The 22,609-nt window shown below is 32.2% G+C and overlaps 2 protein-coding genes across 4 annotated transcripts; one reads left to right on the top strand and one right to left on the bottom strand.

Annotated features, from left to right (window-relative positions):
* The first annotated feature begins 5,811 nt into the window (after positions 1–5,811).
* LOC137835486 (folic acid binding / transferase) lies at positions 5,812–8,265 on the top strand. 3 transcript variants are annotated; one of them, XM_090302457.1, is made up of 3 exons: positions 5,812–5,950; positions 6,359–6,710; positions 7,584–8,265. In XM_090302457.1, the coding sequence occupies exons 2-3, from the start codon at positions 6,542–6,544 to the stop codon at positions 8,096–8,098; spliced, it is 684 nt and encodes a 227-aa protein (XP_090158583.1). In that variant the 5' UTR covers positions 5,812–5,950; positions 6,359–6,541; the 3' UTR covers positions 8,099–8,265. The 3 variants fall into 3 exon arrangements, with proteins under 3 accessions (XP_090158583.1, XP_068500116.1, XP_090158584.1); XM_068644015.2 differs by having other exon boundaries at positions 6,325–6,710; XM_090302458.1 differs by lacking the exon at positions 5,812–5,950 and adding an exon at positions 6,126–6,258.
* Positions 8,266–21,856: 13,591 nt separating this feature from the next.
* LOC137834497 (uncharacterized) lies at positions 21,857–22,347 on the bottom strand. Its single transcript, XM_068642530.2, has one exon. It carries the CDS (start codon positions 22,294–22,296, stop codon positions 22,087–22,089), a length of 210 nt encoding a protein of 69 aa, XP_068498631.1. The 5' UTR covers positions 22,297–22,347; the 3' UTR covers positions 21,857–22,086.
* Between the last annotated feature and the right edge of the window lie 262 nt (positions 22,348–22,609).

Here is a 22,609-nt window from a genome sequence, read left to right as displayed (position 1 = left end):
CAAGGGAGAAGTCACTTATCTCAAGCCCAACCAGGTTAAATATGGGGTGTGAGGCACAACCCTAAACATCAATTGGGAGAATAGGAGGTGATAAAAAATCCTAGAGGAGACAGTCGTCAAGGAGAAACATCTAGATCTTATTTTCTTGTTTTTCATGCTTGTAATGGTTAACATGAATGACTAATTCTACCTTCGAGATTGAGAGTAATATGTTCAAACTCTTATCTATTAAGGTGATATTTAAATATAATATTCTGTTATTGATTGATGATTGATATTGTCATTTTATTTGTAATGCTTGTCTACCATCACCAAGATCCTTAGATTTGATTGGAAAGTACTTCTAAGCTTTTGACCCAAATGATAATGCTTAACATACTTGAATGTTAGGAATAAATTTGAAATATTAATTGCTATCTACATGTAATCATAATGATAAGAAGTTTTTATAAATGTGAGGAATCAATATTTAGGAAACTGTCTTAATAATTTTATATGCGAGAAATCGATATAAATGACTTTTATACGGGCATCAAAATAATCAAATGATAGATATTACCATGCCATTCAAAGTACAAAAGAGTAAGAAGGATGAACCCTATCCCAATCGAACAAACTCTTTGACTTACTTTCTTTTTAATTATTGCAATCATAACAAATTTCCAACCAACAAACTTTGTATATTTTTTTTCTATTCAGTGAATCTTTTATTTGATAATTAAATTGTTCCTTGTGGGTTCGATATTCGTCATTAGGAACAAATTATTACTTCTGACAACACGACGCATTTGCCGTAAAATCCCCACTTTCTTCTTTCGGTTTAAAGTTTTTTCCACAATTTAAAATCTTAAAAAGTTAAAGTGTCTTCCACAATTACACTTGAAATTCATTTTTTTTTCATAATTTTTTTTTAGATTAAAAAATCTAGAAAATATTTTTAACTTCTTAATTACAAAATCTAGAAATAATTTTTTTTGCATAAAAAAAAATCCTAAATTACATAATTCAAACATTACTTTTTATATAAAAAATTTAAATTGTATAATCTTGAAAGTATTTTTCAGATCGTCCAATTGAAAAATCATTTTTGACTTCTAAATTATATAATCTGTGGGTTTTTTTTTGCATAAAAAAAGTTTGTGGATTACATATTTTGAAAGTCATGTTGTTAAGAGCGTAATGCATGAGAATACAAAGAGAGAGAAAAGGGAAACATATGATATTATTATTGTATCTAAGAGTACATTGCAAGTGTATATAAAAAGTGCAGACAATATGAATGTGGTCATGAACGAAATGAAGGTCCAACTCAAAGTGTTTAAATTTTTAGTGTAGAATGGCATTTGCAGAGAGTAAAACAACTCCAAGATCATTAGAGAAAATTTTGGGAACAAAAGTGGAGATGTGAAGTTTTGAGAGTAAAGATTGAAGTAAGATGAGATCAGTGAGAATTGTTGCAATCCCACGATATTCAGCCTCCGTGCTGCTTCAAGAAACAACCTTCTATTTGTGGGATGACCATGAGATGATGTTAGAACCAAAATAGATATAGTAACCAGTGGTGGATTTTGTATCATCAATATCATTTCCCTAGTCTGAGTCACAAAATCCCATAAGATTGGTGTTGTTACTGCATTTGATGAGAAGACCATGATGCATAGTACCTTTGAGATATCTTAGGATATGCTTGACAACTTTCTAGTGATGCTCTTGAGAGCTATGCATGAATTGAGAAACCTTATTGATCGAGTAGGTAAGCTTAGGACGAATGATAAAAACATACTGAAGGGCACCAACAACAAATCTAAGCAAATCAGGATCTGGAACAACTGTAGTAACATCTTTTGGAAGTTTTAAGGATGTGATCATGGGTGTAGGCTGTGGGTTAGAGGCAATCATGTTGGTGCAGTGTAATAAATTCTGAATGTAACATCGTTGAGATAGGTGTAATTGGCTAGACTTGAGAGTAGAGACTTCTATACCCAGGAAATGATGCAGGGGACCGAGATCTTTGAGAGAAAAGTTGGAATTGAGAGTAGTGATGAGAGACTTGATAACAGTAGATGATGATCCAATAATGACAATGTCATCCACATATATATCAAGACAAACAATGTAGATGAGTTAGTGAAGCGAACAAATAAAGACGGATCAATAATTGTGGAATTAAAACCAATATTGTGAAGAGTTTGACTTAGCTTTTGGAACCAAGCACGAAGTGCCTATTTGAGACCATATATGGCCTTATGAAGCTTGCATACAAGATTAGGATTGGGAGCAATGAATCCCGAAGGTTGCTGCATGTACACGTGTTCGTTAAGATCACCATTGAGAAATGCATTGTTGATATCTATTTGATGAATGTGTTAGTGAGACGACACAACATGAGCCATCACAACTCTAATGGTGGTGGGTTTAATTACTGGATTGAATGTTGCAGAATAGTCAAAACCCTCAGTTTAGCTGTAACCATTTGCCCCCAACCGTGCTTTGTGTCTCCTAAAAGAGCCATCTGCATTGTATTTATGCTTAAAAATCCATTTGCAGCCAACTATGTTTGAACTCGGTGGTAGAGAAGTAAGTGTCCATGTACCATTGTTGATAAAAGAGCACGATACTCATCAATCATGGCTCAAGTTCACAAGGGAGATGCTAAAGCAGCAGTTACAGTAGTGGGTTCAGAAGAAACAACATATGGTTTCAGAATAAATTTTGGGTTTAACAATACTTGCCTTAGCTCTAGTAGTTATGGGGTGAATATTGTGAGTGGGTGATGAATTGCTTGTGTTGTGATTAGTGGAACAGGATGAAGAACATTGGACGTGTGTGGGTGAGTCCGGCAAAGTAGTAGAAGTATCAATAGAAAAATGAATAGGAGAATTTAAGACAATTAAAGTGGGTAGCATAGAGGAGAGATATTATTGGTGGCCAAATTAGGTAAAAAACCATATTGAGAGTTAGAGTATGGAAAAATATCTTCATTAAAAACCACATGCCTAGAGATATAAGTTTTACTAGAAGAAGATAAACAAATGTAACCTTTGTTATGAAACTATATCCAAGAAATAAGCAACATGAAGAACAAAAATCAAGTTTGTGTTTATTATTGGGACATAACATAGGGTAGCACGCACATTCAAAGGATTGAATTTTGTATAGTCCGGTTTAGTTTTGAGCAATAGTTCATAGGGAGTTTTACATTTTAAAATAGTGGAAGGAAGGACATTTATTATATGAGTGGCAATGATAAAAGTTTCAACACAAAATTTGGTTGGAAGAGAAGCAACAACAAGCATGGATAAGCCCCTGTCTGTAATATGGCAATGCTTTCTCTCTATAGCACTGTTCTTTTAATGTGTGTGAGGGCATACGAAACGATGTTGGATACCATGTTTGTGTAAAAAGGAGTTAAAAACAAAAAATTATTTTGCATTATCGGTTTGAACAGTTTTGATTTTGAAACCAGTTTGATTCTTAGTGAAGAGTTTAAAATGTTCAAAGGCAACAAAAGCTTGAGATTTAGCATGTAAGAGATAAATCCACGTATATTTGGAATAAGCATTAAGAAAAGAGATATAGTATGATGCACCATTAGTAGCACAAACAATAGAAGGTCCCCATATATCATTATATATCAATTCTAAAGGTTGATGATACACAGTAGTAGATAAAGAAAAAGGCAATTGATGGGCTTTGACCGTAACACATGCATCATAGAAAAACAGTTTGTCATTACAAAAAATTGCACAATGGTTTAGAGCATCTTTGATCACGGAAAAACTACAATGCCAAAGTCTATTATGCCATAAGTGAAGAGGAGATTTTTTCAGACTTAAAAGAGGTGTAGTTAGCAGAAAAAACGGATGATCTTAGATCAGGAAAGACATATAGATCATCTTTAATGGTTCCTTGTAGAAGAATATGTTTGGTTACGTGGTGTTTAACATAGCAAGAATGAGGGTGAAATTCAAAGAACACATTGTTGTCACGACCAAACTTTGAAACACTTAGCAAATTCTTATTAATATGAGAAACATGTAAAATATCATATAGAGAAAAACAAGTACAAGATGTAGATGATACACAAGAAGCATAACCAATGTGGGAGATTGTCATACCTGCAACATTACCAAGCTTAACGTTTGCATTGCCATGATAAAGTTGTCAATCATTGAATAGAGTATGGTTGTTTGTTATATGGTGAGAGGCGCCGCTATTTAGATACCATAATGGATCTTCTAAAGATGAGGGTGTACCAAGTAGAGAGGAGGAACAATCATCACTCGGAGGTGTAGACAAATGAGATGTGTTTGCAGAAAAGGTTGGTGGTGTATTACAATCATACCAGTTCCAACAATGAAGAACAATGTGTCCAAGTTTCGAGCATATTTGGCACCATATGTTGTTTCTTTTCCATGAAGAAAACGTAGTAGAGTTCCAAGAATTGTAATGTGAAGGTCTGGATTTGTCGTGATTGAAACGATTATATTTTGATGAGGGATTATAACCACGACCACCACAGGATGAGTTTGGAAAGGTAGGGCGGGACTGTGAATGATGTGGAGAAGAGGCAAAAGTGATATTAGCTTGAAATAAACTTGATTGATAAAGTTTATACCTGATGAAGCGTTCTTCTTGGGCAAATAGAATAGCCTCAATTTCAGTGATCATATAAGGATCAGTGCGGGATGATCCTTTAACTGCAACTTAAGTTTCTAAACCTTGGCTCTTGTATGGGATGAAAACTAGGTTTCAAGACGGTGCCAAATATCTGCAGTTGTATCAAGACCCACTACATTTGTAAGAATTGGCATAATCATCGAGGCAAGTAACCAAGCTATGATGAGTTGATCATGCTGTTGATAGTGTAAGAAATCTTCAGAGAGTTGGGGACTTGCATCAACGGTGGATGAAGTGGTTCTTGATGGAACACTAGTGCCTTCAAGAAAACGAACCAGTTTTAGCCCGCGAATGGAGGCAAACACCTGATGTTTCCAGAGAAGATAATTATCTTCATCTAGTTTAAGGGTGATGGGTGTTGTGAACGGATGAATAGAAGGCATGGCCAGAGGTAAAGAGAAAGAAGAAGAAGGCGTAGAAGATGAAGAAGAGTAGAAGGAGGCAGTCATGATGGAGGAGAAAAAAATGACTCATGATACCATGTTGTGAAGAGCGTAATGCATGAGAATACAAAGAGAGAGAAAAGGGAAACATATGATATTATCATTGTATCTAAGAGTACATTGCAAGTGTAGCAAGTGTATATTGTATGAGTCACTTACACACTTATATTATGGTTAACAAGTCATTGTTTCATAATTTTTTTTCTAGATTGTGTAATCCAAGAGTATCTTACAAATTAATTGAAAATAAGCGTTTACTTCCGTTTAACACCATACATAGGTATTTTTTTTGCATAAAAAATAATTTTGAAATTGTAAAATACAAGTAATCTTTTCATTAAATAAAGTTTTTGAATTGTTTAATTTGGAAGTATTTTCAGTCCAGAAGTTATTTGGCAAGAAAAAAAAGCTTCCATATTTTGAGGACCGAAAATACCAAAATGCAATGTGATATGTTGGAATTTTTTAAGTGGAAAAAGTGTTACAGGTAAAAAAATGTAGAACCAGATGAATACACTATCAAAGGGATGAGGAGCGTGAAATGACTAGTAAAGATGAAGTAGAAGAATACGACAGAGACTAAGGGTGTTTTTGTCTTTTAAGCATCATAGAAGTGCAGAAAGAAACCATGGAGCTGCAAAAAGAAATCTCCTTTTCTGTTATTATTAGTCCACAGCCACTTGCTCCCAAATTCTACAAGAACAAACATTTATTTGGTTTTAAAATGGCCGAAAGAAAAGTGAAAATTCTTCATTTCTTTGGTTAATAATACGGAGAACTGAAACTCGATGTTCCTTTGTTTGGTTCCAGACTTGAACTGAAAACGGGTATTTTAACTTTTTGTTTTTGTTAGTGCATTTCTCCTTGTTTTTTACGCTTCCCTTTCATGATATCTAACTTTTTTGATCAGTAAAACACTAAATCTCAATCAAATGCCATTTGGGTGTACCATCTTGTAACTCTCACGGATTTTGGCATTTTCTGTGCGGGGGATTAACATATCCACCAAAATTACCTTCTATACGTGTCTTTAATCTTCAATCTCTTAACTCATGTTTAAAAAATATTTGAGATAAGGTTTTGTTTTTGTTATTGGGCTTGTGGTCGAAAATGGATTGTGGGAACATGTTTTAAGGTAAGTGATTTTTGCCGTTTCACTCACTCACTCACACCACGTAAGTGATGAATGTTGATTGTGAAGAAACATGTTGAAGTCCATTGTGGGTTGCTGCAAGGTGTACATATCAGAGAGCAGGAACAGAATTGCATTGGAATCAATAGAAGGAGCTTCGAAGCTTTTCCCTTTGGCTCCCATAATCAACAAGTTCGAGGATGTGGCCTACAACAGAGTTGGCTACACTCTTGTCTCTGAATTGGATCTTTCAGGGCCATCTCACCTGGCAAATGCTGTGTTGGCAATGGTGAAGGCTTCCTTTGACACCATTGACTTTGAGGTGCACTCTGGGACTCATCCTCGACTTGGTGTTGTGGACCACATTTGTTTTCACCCCTTGCTTGATGCTTCCTTGGATCAAGCAGCTACCACTGCTAGGTGTTTAGCCATGGACATGGGTTCTAATCTTCAAGGTTAGTAGCGTATAATGTATGGGTTGAGGGTCTTCAATTTTGATTACCTTGTGTTATGCTGAATCAGAAGTTTGTTTGTATACACTACTGGCATTTTAAAAGATTAAAAGGTAATGTGTAGATGCTTAAGAGGATTATGTTAGATGTTGAACAACATTTACTTAATTTAGAGTGCAAGAAATAACGTGCAACAGATATAAAAAAGAAAAAAGAATGAACACATTGAAAATCCTTAACAGGAACTAAAACAATTATAGCAGAAGAGAAGCAAATTCACTCGAATTTGAGAGACTGATTAAACTAGATTGATTAACTATGAATCAATTGATTCACGCACTGAATGGTAGGTTGTAGGGTCTAACTCACTATTGAAGAACTCACCAGCAGTTATATTTTTGCATAAAGAAACTTTGCCCAAAATATATAAAAGTCCACCACACCTCAAACGCCATATGTGCCGGGTTCTGGTAGCTTATCAGCTCTAGACTTCTGCTATCACTTTAGACATCCAAACATTTCTCAAAGATATTTCTTTACTAAATTGGTGCGCTTTTCAGGCTGTGCCGAATATTGGGATAACCAACTTTAGCATAGAGTTAATCTTCAAGATTTCTATACATGGGAAAATCAAATAACCTCTTCGGTTTTATGCAGAAATAAGCTTCCTGAACCCCATTCTGTTTTAGTGTTTCTTAAGAATCATGCCTTCATGGTTAACTCTTCTTAGCTCCCAAGTTTCATTTTGTTTTGATGTTTCCTTGGTTGTACGATTAGTTTGATAAGTACTAATTTACATGCTGATAAGGTGACTATAGAACTTCCAATCATCTTTTTAAATTTATATGTTTGCATGTCAATGGCCGTTAAATGCAGTTCCCACATATCTATATGGAGCAGCTCATGAAGAGGGGAGGACACTTGATTCAATCAGAAGAGTATTTGGTTATTTTAAGCCAAATTCTAGCGAAAACCAGTGGATTGGGGGGCTAAAATCAGACTCTTTACCACTGAATCCTGATAGTGGTCCCTCTCAAGTTACACCAGCAAAAGGTGTTGCTGTCATTGGAGCCACCAATTGGGTTGATAACTACAATATCCCTCTATTGTCATCTGATATTAATGCTGCTCGGAGAATTGCAAAACGGCTTAGTGGAAGAGGTGGTGGACTTCCCTCTGTACAGACCATGGCACTTGCACATGGTGAAGGTGTCGTCGAGGTAGCCTGTAATTTGTTGGATCCAAATAAAGTTGGTGGTGAAAGAGTACAAGAAGAAGCTGAGAGCCTAGCAAGGGAAGAAGGTATTTCAGTGGGAAGGGGATACTACACAGACTTTTCACAGGATCAAATAATTGCAAGTTACTTGAAGTTGTTTGAAAACAGAATTTGAGGTCATTCAATCCTGTTTTTTGGCATATAAAATTATTCTCCCCAGGGAAAGTTAATTTCTCATGCACTAGCGGCTAGTGCATTTCCTTCATTAGTCCAAGTTGAATTGGTGTTTCTATAAAAATGGATGAATTTTTCAGGCAATTGTTCATCCTTGATTTTTTTTCATTTGTTTTCAAAATATACTAAACCAAAGCGGATATCAGGCTTGCCGTGGAACACGAGCAGAATTGATTTTGGCATTATTAAAGTACTGTTTGGCCAGATTTTTGTATAGCGAACGAAAAAAAATGAAAAAAATGTTATTTTGAAAACTGCAAATTAAAAAGTATCAAATTATAACTCTGATTTGGTTAATATGTGTACTGGTCGGATCCATACGATAGTTGGACGCCTCAACATCCGGTTAGGACCGACTGATGCAACCAAATTTATTACATCTAAATAGAATATTAACAAAAGTAATAAGTAGTCAAACATTAGATAATACACTTTTAATCATAATTCAAAATTTTAATCTGGTCCAATAACAGAGTCCATGATAACCCTATAAATAGGTACAAATTTTGAGAACTAGGTACGTCATCAATCAGTACTAATAGTACTGAATACCGAGATCTCACTTGAGCATCAAAATGCCTTTTGCAGATACCATTTGAGTTTGGAGTTCACGAAGACGAAAAGTGAAAAAGTGATAGGAGAGTGCGGAGACTCTTTCGAGAAGAAGGGAGGAGAGACAAACCGACCAAAAAGAAAGATGGTCGTTCTTTTAGTTCCAACTCCGTTCGAGAAGAGTATCATCTTGAAATTGTTCAATTTCATCAATAAATTGTTTCTCGATTGTAATTTAGTGCACTCTAATCAAGATATCATCACTAAAAAAGTTATGAAGTTGAGAACTGAAATGAAATATCATCACTCAAAAAAAGTTATGAAGTTGAGAAATGAAATGAAAGGATAGGTGAGCCCTATCCTATTATATTATTCTCATTGTCTGTTTGTTACCTGTTTTTATCCTCTTTTTCTCGTTTATCTTTTGTTATTTTTCTTTGTCTTTCTTGATTCCTCAATTTTAATTACATAATTATCAAAAGCTAACCATAATTCAAAAGATAAAAGCTCTACTAATTAAAAAAGAAAGTAATAAATATCATAACTTTAAATCTCATTATGAATATCATACACAGAAAAATTAGAAATATTCAAAACTTAACCTAGCTTTAATTTGACTTGGGGTATAAATCAACAAAAAAAATTAACCCCATAATGAAAAACATTTCAAAATTTAATAACCTTTTTCAAAGATCATAGCAAATATTGCACTATCGCTCACATCTTCAACATTACTAGTATATTTAACAAAAGAATATATTTTTTATTAATAATTTTTTGATAATTAATTATTAATCTATTGTAAGATTAATAACCGCTTTTGTTTAAGATTTTCTACTTTTAGATATAACCGTCCTCATTTAAACAATGTCCAGTATGTTATCCGCACAATAAATATCCACCTAACACTTCTTTATAGTATATTATGCTTTAGAAAAAAAATAATCATTAAACTTTGACTATCTTACGACTTGATTAGTTGGAATAATTATTAAATATATTTTTTTTATATATAAAAAGCTTTTATGTTAGGCATCATTATGCTACTTGACATCTCAGCTAGGCTGCCACTTCAAGTAACAACAATCATTTGCCATCACATGAAAAAGTATTATTAAAAAAAGAAAAAGAAAGAAAATACAAAAATATGGAGGGACTAGACCAAAACTCATATGTTAACAAAAACGATACATAGGTAGACTATACCTATTGATAAAGAATTCTAAGAACAGACTAGATGAAAGTCTATTATACCAATGAAAGGATTCTTTATAAATAAATCATAAATTAGTCAACTTATCAGCACATGCATTCCCTTCACGAAAAATATGAGTAACCCTAAACCTGATTTTTCCACAGTAATTAAGACAAGTATTCCATCGATTACGAAGCATCCAAGGAACATTTGTCCTAGCAGTAAACACAACACAAACCAATGCAGAGTCACATTCCAGCCAGACATTAGTAAGACCCAACTTTTGAGCTTCCTCCAAAGTATATAACTCCATAAAATTCAGCAACCAAAGCAGTCTGAACGTCAAGAAACGCAGAGAAAGCTCCAATAAACTCCCCCATACTCCCACGGAAAATACTTCCACAAGCGGCAAGACCTGGATAACCCCTAGCAGCCCTATCAGTGTTAATTTTAACCCAGCCTGGTTCATGGAGATCAAGTAAGAGAGGATTTCACTAATGGAAGAAGAGGCCATCCACCCAAACATTTAAAGTTCTTCCTTCTAGTCTTCTAAAAAATTAAAGAAGAATTAAATAAAGAGAGGACCAAGCCTAAAGCCAACAAGAAGACTACAAGCATTCAAGAATGGGCTCCAATTAATATCTCTCTTTATAGTTTCTTTTGTATAAATTTGTAAATAATATAAAATAGCTTTAAGATGTGCTAAAGAGGGAAACCTTAAAGACACCTCCATTGTATAGCACTTTAGGCGCTAGTTTTAGGAAAAATCTAGAAAGTTGTCTCTTCACACTCCTTTAGGTGCTAGAATAGAAGGAGTTAAAAGGTGACCTTTCAAAAGCTTCTCTTGTAAGCTTCTCTTGTACTTTGTGACCAACCCTCTCTATTATAAAAGGGGTGCTTAGGTCTTTGAAATAATAAGATTGATTTTGAGAGTAAAGAACCTCTACCAAATTGGTGAGTAAGTGAGAGAGACTTGTGTCTTCTTCTCTTCTAGTCTTATCTTAAGTGAATTCTTGGACTCTCAAGTGGCGACAACAACATTCATCTTGAAGCCAACCATCCTTCAAGTGGCGTGCACATTCCAAGAACTTCATCCACATAAGTCCATTTTCCCTTCATTCCAAATTACCCATTTTTGTTCTACTTGTTTGTTTTTACTTTCAATCGGTGCAATCTCTTCCTTATGATGTCCTCTTTCATTTGCTGCACTTATATTCAATTTTAATCGGTGCAAATTGGTTGTTCTTGCTTTTTTGGTCACATCTTGCATGGGTATAAATGTTATATGTTGTGTTCTTGAGTTTCTATCCATGGGTTTGTTGTTCAAAATGAGTTTCTATGTGAGTTTGGCTTGGTTTTTGTGTTCTGGTAAGTTCTTGAATGTTTAAGAACATTGATCCAATTCTTAAAAAGTGCCTAATCATATTCCAACTCTTGTTGAATCCATAACATGTTCATATTATATCTCCATCATGTTATTGGAATCATATCACTGGTGAAGGGAACTCTCATCTAACAGGAAGAGGACGTAGAACTTTATCAGTACGAGTGTTAATACCAACAAACTTGAGCACATTGAAATCGAACATATCATTTTTCATTGAAGCTTTAGACGAATTACCCACTAGACAAGTTAAATCTTTAATAACCAAAATAGCCATAAAAACCTCAATCTTATCCTGAAAGCGAGCATAATTCCTCATACGCCATATCATCAAAATAGAAAAAGTTATCACAACTAGCTTAACCAATTTAACCAACGGACTACCATCACTCTTAATAAAAGAAAGAAGATCATCCTTATTAGAGAAATCATAAGTAGGAAAAATGTGTCGAACCCAATTCCAAATACGCAAAGCATTAGCACATTCAAAAAATAAATGTTGAATAGATTCCTCGTGCTTTTCAAAGGACAAGAGTTTTGGAAGGCGGAATATATGAAGACCAAATAAATTTACCCCAACCACAGGAAACCCCTGGTTCCGAGAAAAAAGTCCTAGCTGATTTAAGAGTGAGACGACCAGACTCATCTAGAATCCAATTAGGAATATCCTGATCCGCCCTAACCATGATATGATATGACTAAAAAGATGAGACATCTACTGTAAAGACAATGGAATATTCCAATCACCACCTGTCCAAAACTGAGACATCTACTGTAAAGAAGTAGGAGCACACCATTTATCATTCCAGAAATTAATAAAAGAACCTGTACCAACAGTCCAAGATATACCTTTTTTCAGAATATCGCCAGTCCAGATAAAATTTCGACACCACTGCTCAACTTGCTTAAGAAGAGAAATAGGCCATTTATACAAATTAAAACTATAAGCTAGAAGACCCGTAATCACCGTATTAAATAGAATTTATTTTATTTTTATTATCTTTGATTAGATGAGATATATAACTTGAATATCTTAAATGTGATTCCCATATTATTATATTTATTATTAGTGAAATTGAATTTGATTAGATACAAAAATAAATTGATAAAAATAATTGATTAAATATAATTGAATCAGTTATAATTATATATGACTAAATTGAATTTGATTAGGTAAGATATGATTTGAAATTTTGTTACCAAACTCTTTCATTATTCTCCAATATCCCTACAAGAAAATCATAAAAAACCAATTTTAAGATTAAAAATAATTAGTTGTTATAGTGACTAAATTAGAGATCATTTTAAAAACTAAAAAGCTTTGGTTTTTAAATTAGTTTCTATTATTGTTAAATAGTTTCTAAATTGGTATCTAATTAGCTACCAAAGTTTTAACTACCAATTATTTAGATTCTAAATTTTGTAGCAAAAACCTAGGTAGCTAATTAGATACCAATTTAAAACCATTTAACAATAATAGAAACTAATTTAGAAACCAAAAAATTTTTTAGTCTCCAAAATAGTCTTTAATTTAGTCACTATAGCAACTACTTATTTTTTGTCTCTAAAATTAGTTTTTATTTTATGATTTTCTTGTAGTGTATATGAAATATGCAGTTTCATATGTTCTACATTTATGAGAAATCATTTTTGGCTAACTCTACTCTTTTGAACTTAGTTACTTTTGTTTTGATACTGTTAATATATAGTTTCACATCGTTTATGAGGTCAATGATCGTTTAAGAGTCGATGTTAAGGGTAGTTTAAATACACCTTTCTCACTTAATCCACCGAAGTGTCTTTTAAGGACAAAACGTGACGGAGCTCAAAAACTCTAAAGCAGACAATAACTCGGATGCAGTGATTGATCATAGGGAGGCTATCTCAAAGGACTTGAGCTCAGAACAACTTTTTTTTTTAAATAAAAACTTTCATGTTAGGCATCACTGGGCAACTTGACATCTCAAGTAACAACAATCATTTGTCATCACATGAAAAAAAAATATTATTAAGAAAAAGAAAAAAAGAAAGAAAATACAAAAATATGGGAGTATTAGACCAAAACCCATATATGTTAACAAAAACGATACATAGGTAAACTATATCTATTCATAAAGAATTTTAAGAACAAACTAGATGGTAGTCTATTATACCAATGAAAAAATTCTCTATGAATAAATCCTAAATTAGCCAACTTATCAGCACACGTATTTCCTTCACGAAAAAGGGCTTGAGCTTGGAACAATTTTATTTCAATATTTCATTCTTTAATCTTATCTTCAAATTTCACAAATAATTCAACCTACTCATTTGTTTAGTTTAAACTAATATCATGGTTTATCACTGCCACTTAAATAATAACAATATTGTAAAATAAAAAATTTAATTGATTTAAAAAATTGGAAATATCTTGAAAAGTTATTAAGATTTTATTATTTATTTAACCATCTTTAATTTAAAGTAATTTTATAAAATTAAAGTGATTAATAAACAATTTAAATATTTTTTCTCAAAAGATGAAATATAATTTTGTTTAGTTGTGTTATGTTTAAAAATAGGGACGGCTATAAAATATAACTATTTCCTTTTTAACATTGAAAAGGATGACATTTCTTTATTTCAGGAAAGGAATATTTTATTTTTTTCCTACAGGTTTTTTATTGTTTTTGTTTAAAGAATTATAAAGATATAACCAAAAATTTCCTTAAAAAAAAATATAATTTCACTTTATTCTCAAACTAGATACATCTCTCAAAAAATAAAAATAAAAATCAAATTCTAAAAAAGATTTTGAAACTTTGGTGTTCACTTAAAATTCAAACTTATTTATACTTCACACTACTTTTGAATTTTTTTTTCAGTATAAAAATTCTCTGAAATTGAAAAAATATCATCTCTTTGTATTGTGTTAATGAGTTTAAGGAGACATCACCAACAAGTGATGATAAGACTTGTATAAAATAATCAATTATATGTAAATATAGAATAATATTTTTTTAATAAACAAAAAATAATATTAAACATAAAGTACAAAAGTGGTGTTTTAACCCATTATAAGAAGAGGTCCAAACTATTTACATAAAATTAGTTATCAAAGTACCATATGCAACATATATTCTTTAAAGACAAACAACCTCTAATAATACATTGTCCAAACATATTATATCAAACAATACATATGGACCTATCACACAAAAGGATAAAAATCATCTACAATGAAAGCAATAGATATTAGAATGTTGGTTACTACAAAGAACCTAAGACAAGATTTTCAAGGTCTATTGTAGCCATCAGTATTCAAAGCAACATAAATTACCCTTTCATTTCTGTTAATCTATTGTAGCCATCAGTATTCAAAGCAACATAAATTACCCTTTCATTTCTGTTAATCTATGCCCTATGCATTTTGGTGATAAGAGGTCAAAACTGGATACCTATAAGATAATCTTTGGCATAATGTGGTGCATTTCTACACCTACCTTTTGTAAGCGGCAACACACTCACATTGTTCTTAAAACCTTGCCACATCTTAAACTTATTTCAACAATGATAAGCATATGACAAAATTCAGACACCAATCTGAATAAGAAAACTACAGTTTTGTGTATTTAGTTGTTATCCACCCCCAAGCCCCAAGTTTTTAATTTCACTATAGTACAAATCTCAACTACATTTGTTATTTCCCTTCTATATGTTATGTTGTTTCTCTGGTTTTAGATTCCCCACACTATTGCAATCCACACAGACCTTCAAACAACATTTTGTACCAAAGTGCTGAATGGAGGGCAGAGCCTGGACCTCTCAAAATTTTCTAAATACCCCATCTCGCCCGCCCCCTCCCCCTTTCCATAGTTCATATCCACATATCCCTTTTTCATCATTTAGATTATGGCCCTGAATAGTGTCCAACAAACTTGTTAGCTGTGGTATTTCTCACTCAAACTAACCCTTTCTCCATTCCCAAGCCCCATTATTCATTCTCACAACCTCACCAATTGTTGTAGATTTTTGTTTGGATGTTATATAACCTTAGGTACTTTTGAAATAAAGGTTATCCTCCAACCTAATTGTCATTAAAAAACTGGATCTTATCACATTTTCCTACTTTCCATACTACATTTTGCTCAAACGAGTAATCTCACACCACTTCATTTGTAGCCTTACTAATGTCTCTCCACCACCATGATTCCTTAGTAGGATTATTCCTAACATTGATTTCTCTCCAAGTACCATACTTGGACTCAACTATCTCCTTCCACAACCCCTCCCTCTCCATTTTTCTAATAAAGTTATATTAAAAAAATTAATATCTCTTTCCCCTAGGCCTCCCAATTCTTTAGGTTTATACATTGTATAACCTAGGACATCTTTCTCCCTTCATGTCCCCAACCGCATCAAAGAATTATTTGCATTTTCATCAACTCTCTTTCAACCCTTACATGCATCTTAAAAAAAGACATAAAAAAGAGGAGAAAGACAGTGAACGCATAATTGAGTAAGCATGCTCTTCCTGCACAAAAGAGATATTTGCCTTTCCAACTTTCTAATATTTTCCTTACCTTTTCTACCACATGAAACCAAGTCTAATTTTCTAGGGTTTGCATAAATTGACATGCCCAACTAAGTAAAAGGAATTCTCATTATATTACAATTCATCATCTCTACATGCCTTAGAATGTCATTATGTTCAACTCTCACTCTTCTTATTTTATTTTAAAAAAATTTGACTTTTAAGCCTAAAGCCAATTCAAAGCATCTTAAAATGCTTTTTAAAGACCAGAAAATTTTCTGTGTTTGAATCTACAAAAAGTAATGTATCATCTGATACCTTTATCCATTTCCTTCCCACTATAATTTCATTCAATATATTCTTCTTTAAATTTTGACTAACCAAACTAGCCCAACCTTCTGCCATGATAAGGTATAGAAAAGGTCTCCCTGTGTAAGGCCCTTAAAAGGAAAGAACTCCTTAGTTTGAATTCCTTTTACCAACATTGAGATAAAGGAAGACTTTAAAATCCCATTTACCCATTAATCCATTTTTCACAAAAATCTAGACTTTCCATCACATATAACAAAAAATCCCACCTAAATGAGTCGAATGCCTTCTCAAAGTCAACCTTAAGGATTGCCATCTTCCTTTAATTTATCCTACCTTCATCAATAATCTCATTAGTTACCACTAAACTATCTAACAACCATTTCCCTTTCAAGAACATTGTTAGAATATGTGGCCTTAAACGAGAGGGGGTGAATTGTTTAAAGTGGGTTTTCGAAAAAATTTTAAGCTAGAACAAAATCCTTTGAATGAAACTCAATCATAAATTCAGTTAGCCAAGATATAAAGCATAAAACAGCAAAGCACCAGAAAAACAATTGGTTGTTTATACCAGCAAGGCAATAACAACTGAATTTAAATGAGTTTAAGGGAAGAAAGAGATACACAAACAGTTTATACTGGTTCACTCTTAAACCAAGAGCTACATCCAGTCCCCAGAATCCACTGGGCAATCCACTAAGCAATCAAATACAGATTACACACAAAACCACCAAAGAAGTGACCTTGAACCCTTCAAGAAACACACTTCCTTTGGCACAACACACACCAAGAATGTTGATCTTGACAACCTCAAAAGCACACAACACTCCTTGGCTTACAACACCAGAAAGTACAAAGTACTCAGAAGAAATTACACTTGTTTACAGAATGAACTGAAATCAATACAAATGTAATCATATTCCACTCTCTCTTGAGAAAACCAAAGCTGAATAGTGAATGTTCAAATCTTGAAAGCAATCTCTCACAATTGAAAAACTTAAATCTGTTTTTCTTGTTTGTTATAAAACATAAACAAACTATTTAAAGCTTTCAAAGATTGGTCAAAGCATTTAATACAGGAGCGTATTCAGTTAACAAAACATTTAAAGCATACTCAACTAACAAAACAAAATTTTGTTAGGATTTTCAAACAAACAATCGATTGAAAGCACGAAACAATCGATTGTTTTGGTTTGACAGCAAGTCAACCAACCAAAATAGTTTTCAACCTTTTCAAAAACACATAAGAGTAAAACAATTAGTTGTTTCGACAAAACAATAGGTTGTTTTTCACTTAGTTTGAAAAACACTTTAATCTTAAAAGATTTAAAAACACTTTAGCTTTAGATTCAACAAAGAGTGGATTACACAGATAAACTATCCAGATCCTATCCTAAACACAACAACAACTTCAGGCTTCCATCAAACACTTGGATTTGGATTCTTCAAAGCTTTTGATCACACTTGATTCAACAAACGAAGTGAGAGATATACTTTATACAAAATATTTTTCATCCTTAAGGACAAAATTTTGCAATAATTTTATACATGCAACCCACTAGAGAGATAGGCTTATATTCCTCCAACCTCTGTAAATTTTCACACTTAGGTAAAAGAGCTATAAAAGAGGCATTGCATCCCTTTGGTCAATTTCCTGTATAAAAATGATTTACTCCTTGTACAAGATCTCCCTTAATCATCCCTAAATACATTGTAAAGGTGCATTATTTACCTTATTACTATGAACTGTCATGTAATTTTTTTAACTCTTTGAATCATTAATTTGTATTAACATGTGAAACATTTGATAGAAGGACAATATAAGACTATTACAAGATTAATTTGGTGGAGACCTCCTTTGAGGGACTTGTTAAGATTAATTGTAATAGAGCATTCACAATCCATGGAAACAAAGCAGGTGCATGAGGGGTTATGAGAGATTGGGAAGGAAAATTTATCTTTGGTATTATTGGCTTGACAAATTCTTCAGTGTTAATAGTTGAACTAAATGCAAGATTGAAATTGAAACAACAATATCAAAGAAATACAAAAATGTAATTATTGAAAGTGATTCTAAAATTGCTTTTATTTAATTTCTTACAAATTCATACAAAAACAACCTTTCAAACAAATTTTTACATATTGTCTTATATTTAGTGAATATTATACTTGAGATTTTAGAATTGTTCCTTGTGGGTTCGATATTCGTCCGTAGGGACAATTTATTACTTCTGACTTAGTACACTTGTTGTAAAATAGTCATCATCCAGTTGATAGGTGATCAAGCCTGTAATGGGTTTACAAGATTGAGTGTTTTATCGCTCAAAAGATTTATACTGAACTAAGGTGGAGATTTATGAAGATTGGTTCAGTCAAAATCTATGTTCAAAGGTTCTTAGACCGTTTCGGAGGTAGTAGACTGTCTAGAGGTGTTAGACCATCTAATGGTTCGAAGACCTTCTATCTGAACCAAAGCTTCTGTTTAGACTGTTTACCACTTTTGTTTATCTTCTAGAGCTTCATTTCATGTTTCATTTTCCTCTCAACTGATCCACTGTACATGTGAACCTTTTTTTTTTGTTGAGGAATGTTTTCTGTTGGAAGTTAGTTAGACATATTTGTTTGGTTATATTAGGACCATGTACTGAAGTGTTTTACTTTAAATTTTGAGTTCAGAGTTCATTGTTTGACTTGAGAGAAACTTCATAATCTCATATTCTTTTCACAATGAATATTTTCTATGTGATTCTTCGTTTCTCTGTTCTACCCTATTTTTCATTAACGTTCCCAATTCATGTGTTTTCTCTATTACTTTGTTGTGTTTGTAAGTTTTTTTTTTTTTTGGTCAGCAAAGAATAAAATTTAAATTTAACGGGACATTTTAGGGATGTCCCAACCCTTATACAAACCATGCACCAGATGTTGATATAACCACACGTGGATCATAGTTAAAGATCACCAGGGAAACATCAAACAACAGAACAAGGATACTAAAAACTTCAAAGGAATGTAGAATCATGCAACAGAAGAAGCAAGAAAAAACGTCCCAGCAAGCTACACCACACGGCTGCTGTGTTTGTAAGTTTATGAATTTGTGGGTTTGCTTAACATATTGTATGAGAATGTTAAAATTTGTATAAAATTGAGGTCATATATTTGGTAATGTATGAAACATTGTTTGATTTGTGGATTAAGTATTGTCACTTATGTTTTAACATATATCCTCTAGTTCTGGGATGTAAAAGCATTTGATTTGAACCCAGAAAGAACCATGACTGCATTAACTATTCTGTTGCATGTTCAACACCCACTGTTTCTATGGCAATTTGTGGTCCTTTGTTATCTACACCACACTACTATTTCACACCTCATGCATGGTTGTCTTGCTCTCGACACCGTTGGTATATGCATTTAAAGTTGAAATTCTCATCCACTTGCCTCAACTTGACCAGTGTGGTCAAGGGAACAAAATTAGAAAAATAGTTGCATATGTATCAAATATTCCACCCAAAATATGTATACTATAACTATGTGTTTTTCCCATACATGATTGTCATATATTAGGGATCATTTGTTTAATATTCATGTGAATAAAGTCAACATTTTGAACTGTAAAATGCAGGGCAAGTGTGAGCATGGTACTAAATTATCTGCAATTCATTACTATGTTTTTTAGTACATTGCATAGTGCCAACTCACATGAGTTGAGTTACTTTCTCAACTAAAAAATATAAAATATGAATTTTATTATCTCACATCAACATTAACTACTTCACTTCTAATTTTATTTTAATAGAAAAACTTCAAGAAACTCTATACAACTCATTATTTTATATATATTTTTATTTAAATTTAATTACAATATATATTATTAATATTTAATAAAAATGTAATTAATTTTTATGATAAAAATAAATATTTTTTTATCAAAAATTAATTAATCTAAATTTGAAATGGAAGCATTAAAAATTCTTATAATTAAGACCTTCTAGATTTATTTTGTGATTTTTTAATTATATGACTTTCTGATTTTTTATATATTTTTTTCATTTTTCTTGTATTTTTTTCTCTGTTATTTTTTTCCCATTTATTCTTATTCTCCATGAGATACACCACTAAAATAACATTTTCTATTTGTAAGTCAGGGTTCAACTCAAATTTTTCAAAGTAATTTTCATTACCATATTAACAAGGTTCAATGATAACTGTTTGAAACAATTATAAGAAGCGTCTTCCAGATGCTCTTGAAAATTTACCCTATTATTATATTGGTGCACTTAAACAGCTGCACAGAGCAAAAATAAGTTTTCATAATAACTAATGGATACAAATAAATATACATACTTATTCTTATCTAATAAGAATTAATAATGTGTTGAAACTTTACTGATTTAATTAAGTTAGGCAAATTAATTAACTTTCATAGGCTAAAGTGTTCACTCAATTTAAATTTTGATAGAATTAATTTTAAATGTTAAAATTGAGGTTTTTATATAAATAGATATTAGAGCGGACAAAAGAATGTGTACACTGATATAATTTATTCTCTCCTGATTAATTATTATACGAAACTTATCATACACTTATTTGTAATATAGTTTAATATTTAAAAATATTAATAATTATTTTACAAATAAAATGATTTATTATAATTATTTATCTATTATAAGGATTTAGAAAAGTTTGAAGGTGAAAATCAATTTTGTATTATAGTGAGATGAAAAATATATTTAGTTTTACTTTTAAAAAAAACATATTTATTATTAATTTTTAACATAAAATGTGTTTCAGTTTCGGTTAATATGTATGAATTTGATTTTATTCCTTAGTATTTTAACATTTAATTTATAAAAATAAATCATTCTTATGATCACTCATTGATGAATACCATTCATCTAGACAGGTTACATCATGTTAAGATGTAATTTTTAATATAATATATTTAGATATATATGTAATTATTATTATTAAATAAATGTTTTGAATAGTTTAACTCGATATCATAAGTTTAAATCTCATTGTCGATATCATATACCAGAAAATTATTAATAGTTTTTAAATGACTATAACTAAATTCAACTATAAACTAAAAAGGTATTTAATTTTTAAAACTTGTGTGAATTGATTTTTTTAATAATTTATAATGACAATATTTAAGGAATAAGTATTTTTTTATAATAAAAACATAGCATTTAATATCATCAATGTATCTGTACCGTATTTTAAAAAAAATACATATTTATTGCTTCTATAACCTGTCATGTGTAAATATGCATTAACACTGTGTCACACTACTGTGGTGTAGCTGCTACTCTATTTTCAAGACTCTATTGCCATAACTAGGGTAGTGTACCAGCTGCTACTCTCTTAATTTCCTTCATTTATTTGTTTGTCTTTCGTCTTCTTCTTTTTTTTCTTATCAAAGCCTATTTCCCTCCTATTACCTTTCTTTTTACTCCATAGATATGCATAACATAATAAATCGAAGAAGTATAACTAAATACATAATCCATTTAAATGTATTATAATGAATAGGATAAATAATCAAATTATTATAATAACATATTTCATTTTTAATATAACAACATTTCCTCTGTCACTCCACTTCACATGAATTCCATGACAGCACCTCTTAACAAAATCACAGCTACCTAACCAAATATTCACGCTTCTGTTACAAATTAAGTTGGATTCCACCTCTACAAATCTTAAGCGCACATAGTGATGGAATTACAAATTAGACACGGCATTAGAAGAAATTGTTCATGATATTATGAAGCTAGGCGAATTATACAAAATAAGAGAGTTCTAATTAGGAAAAAATGGACAAGGAAACTAGCTAGCAAACTTGAATAAAACGAATACATAATAATAATTAGAAAGGTTTGGAAATTAGAATGAATGCAGTACTGCTACTAGCACCTCATGTGTTAGAAAATAATAGTTTGATATGAATGGATGAATTGTTGAATGAAGAATTCAGTGTTGGTAAGAGCGAAGAACGGCTCCACAGAAAGTGCAAACAATGGCTCTCCACGATTTCCAATAGAAAGGAACACGGCAGAACCTGGTGGCAGTCTTCATTTCGGCGACACTGGCTCCGCCTCCGCACCGGGAGCAGATCCCGGCCGCCGGCTTGCTCCGCTGCATCTCCCGCCGCTGGTCCACCAGAAAGCAGAAGCACACCATCTCTGTTCTGAGGGCAATTTGTTGGTTAGTTGAATGGGTGATTGTTGTATGTATTATAGGAAAAAAAGGTAGCTGTGGTTTTTGAGGATGGTTAAAGATGGTTTGATCTGGACCGTTGATAGTTGCTAGATGTTTAGTGAAGCAACATTTTAAAGCATTAGGTAATCCTAATAAATGAAAAGGTGGGTTGGATATATTGGTGGCAGTTGGTAGGTCCTTTCTTTCTGTTTTGCTTCAATTCCCATTTTCAATGCTTTTATTTAATAATTAATCCAATCTTTTAAAAGAAAATAAATTAAGTACTTCTAATATA

This window comes from Phaseolus vulgaris, chromosome 5 (genome assembly GCF_051622355.1).
Source record: "Phaseolus vulgaris cultivar YP4 chromosome 5, ASM5162235v1, whole genome shotgun sequence".
Classification (NCBI taxonomy): Eukaryota; Viridiplantae; Streptophyta; class Magnoliopsida; order Fabales; family Fabaceae; genus Phaseolus; species Phaseolus vulgaris.
This window is presented reverse-complemented; position numbering and strand designations above follow the sequence as displayed.

Bases quoted from the DNA above. Each gene is read 5' to 3' on its own strand.
- LOC137835486 (XM_068644015.2), top strand. From the start codon at position 6,329: ATGTTGAAGTCCATTGTGGGTTGCTGCAAGGTGTACATATCAGAGAGC. The intron at 6,711-7,583 runs GTTAGTAGCGTA...CGTTAAATGCAG, and splicing joins CATGGGTTCTAATCTTCAAG to TTCCCACATATCTATATGGA.
- LOC137834497 (XM_068642530.2), bottom strand. From the start codon at position 22,296: ATGGTGTGCTTCTGCTTTCTGGTGGACCAGCGGCGGGAGATGCAGCGG.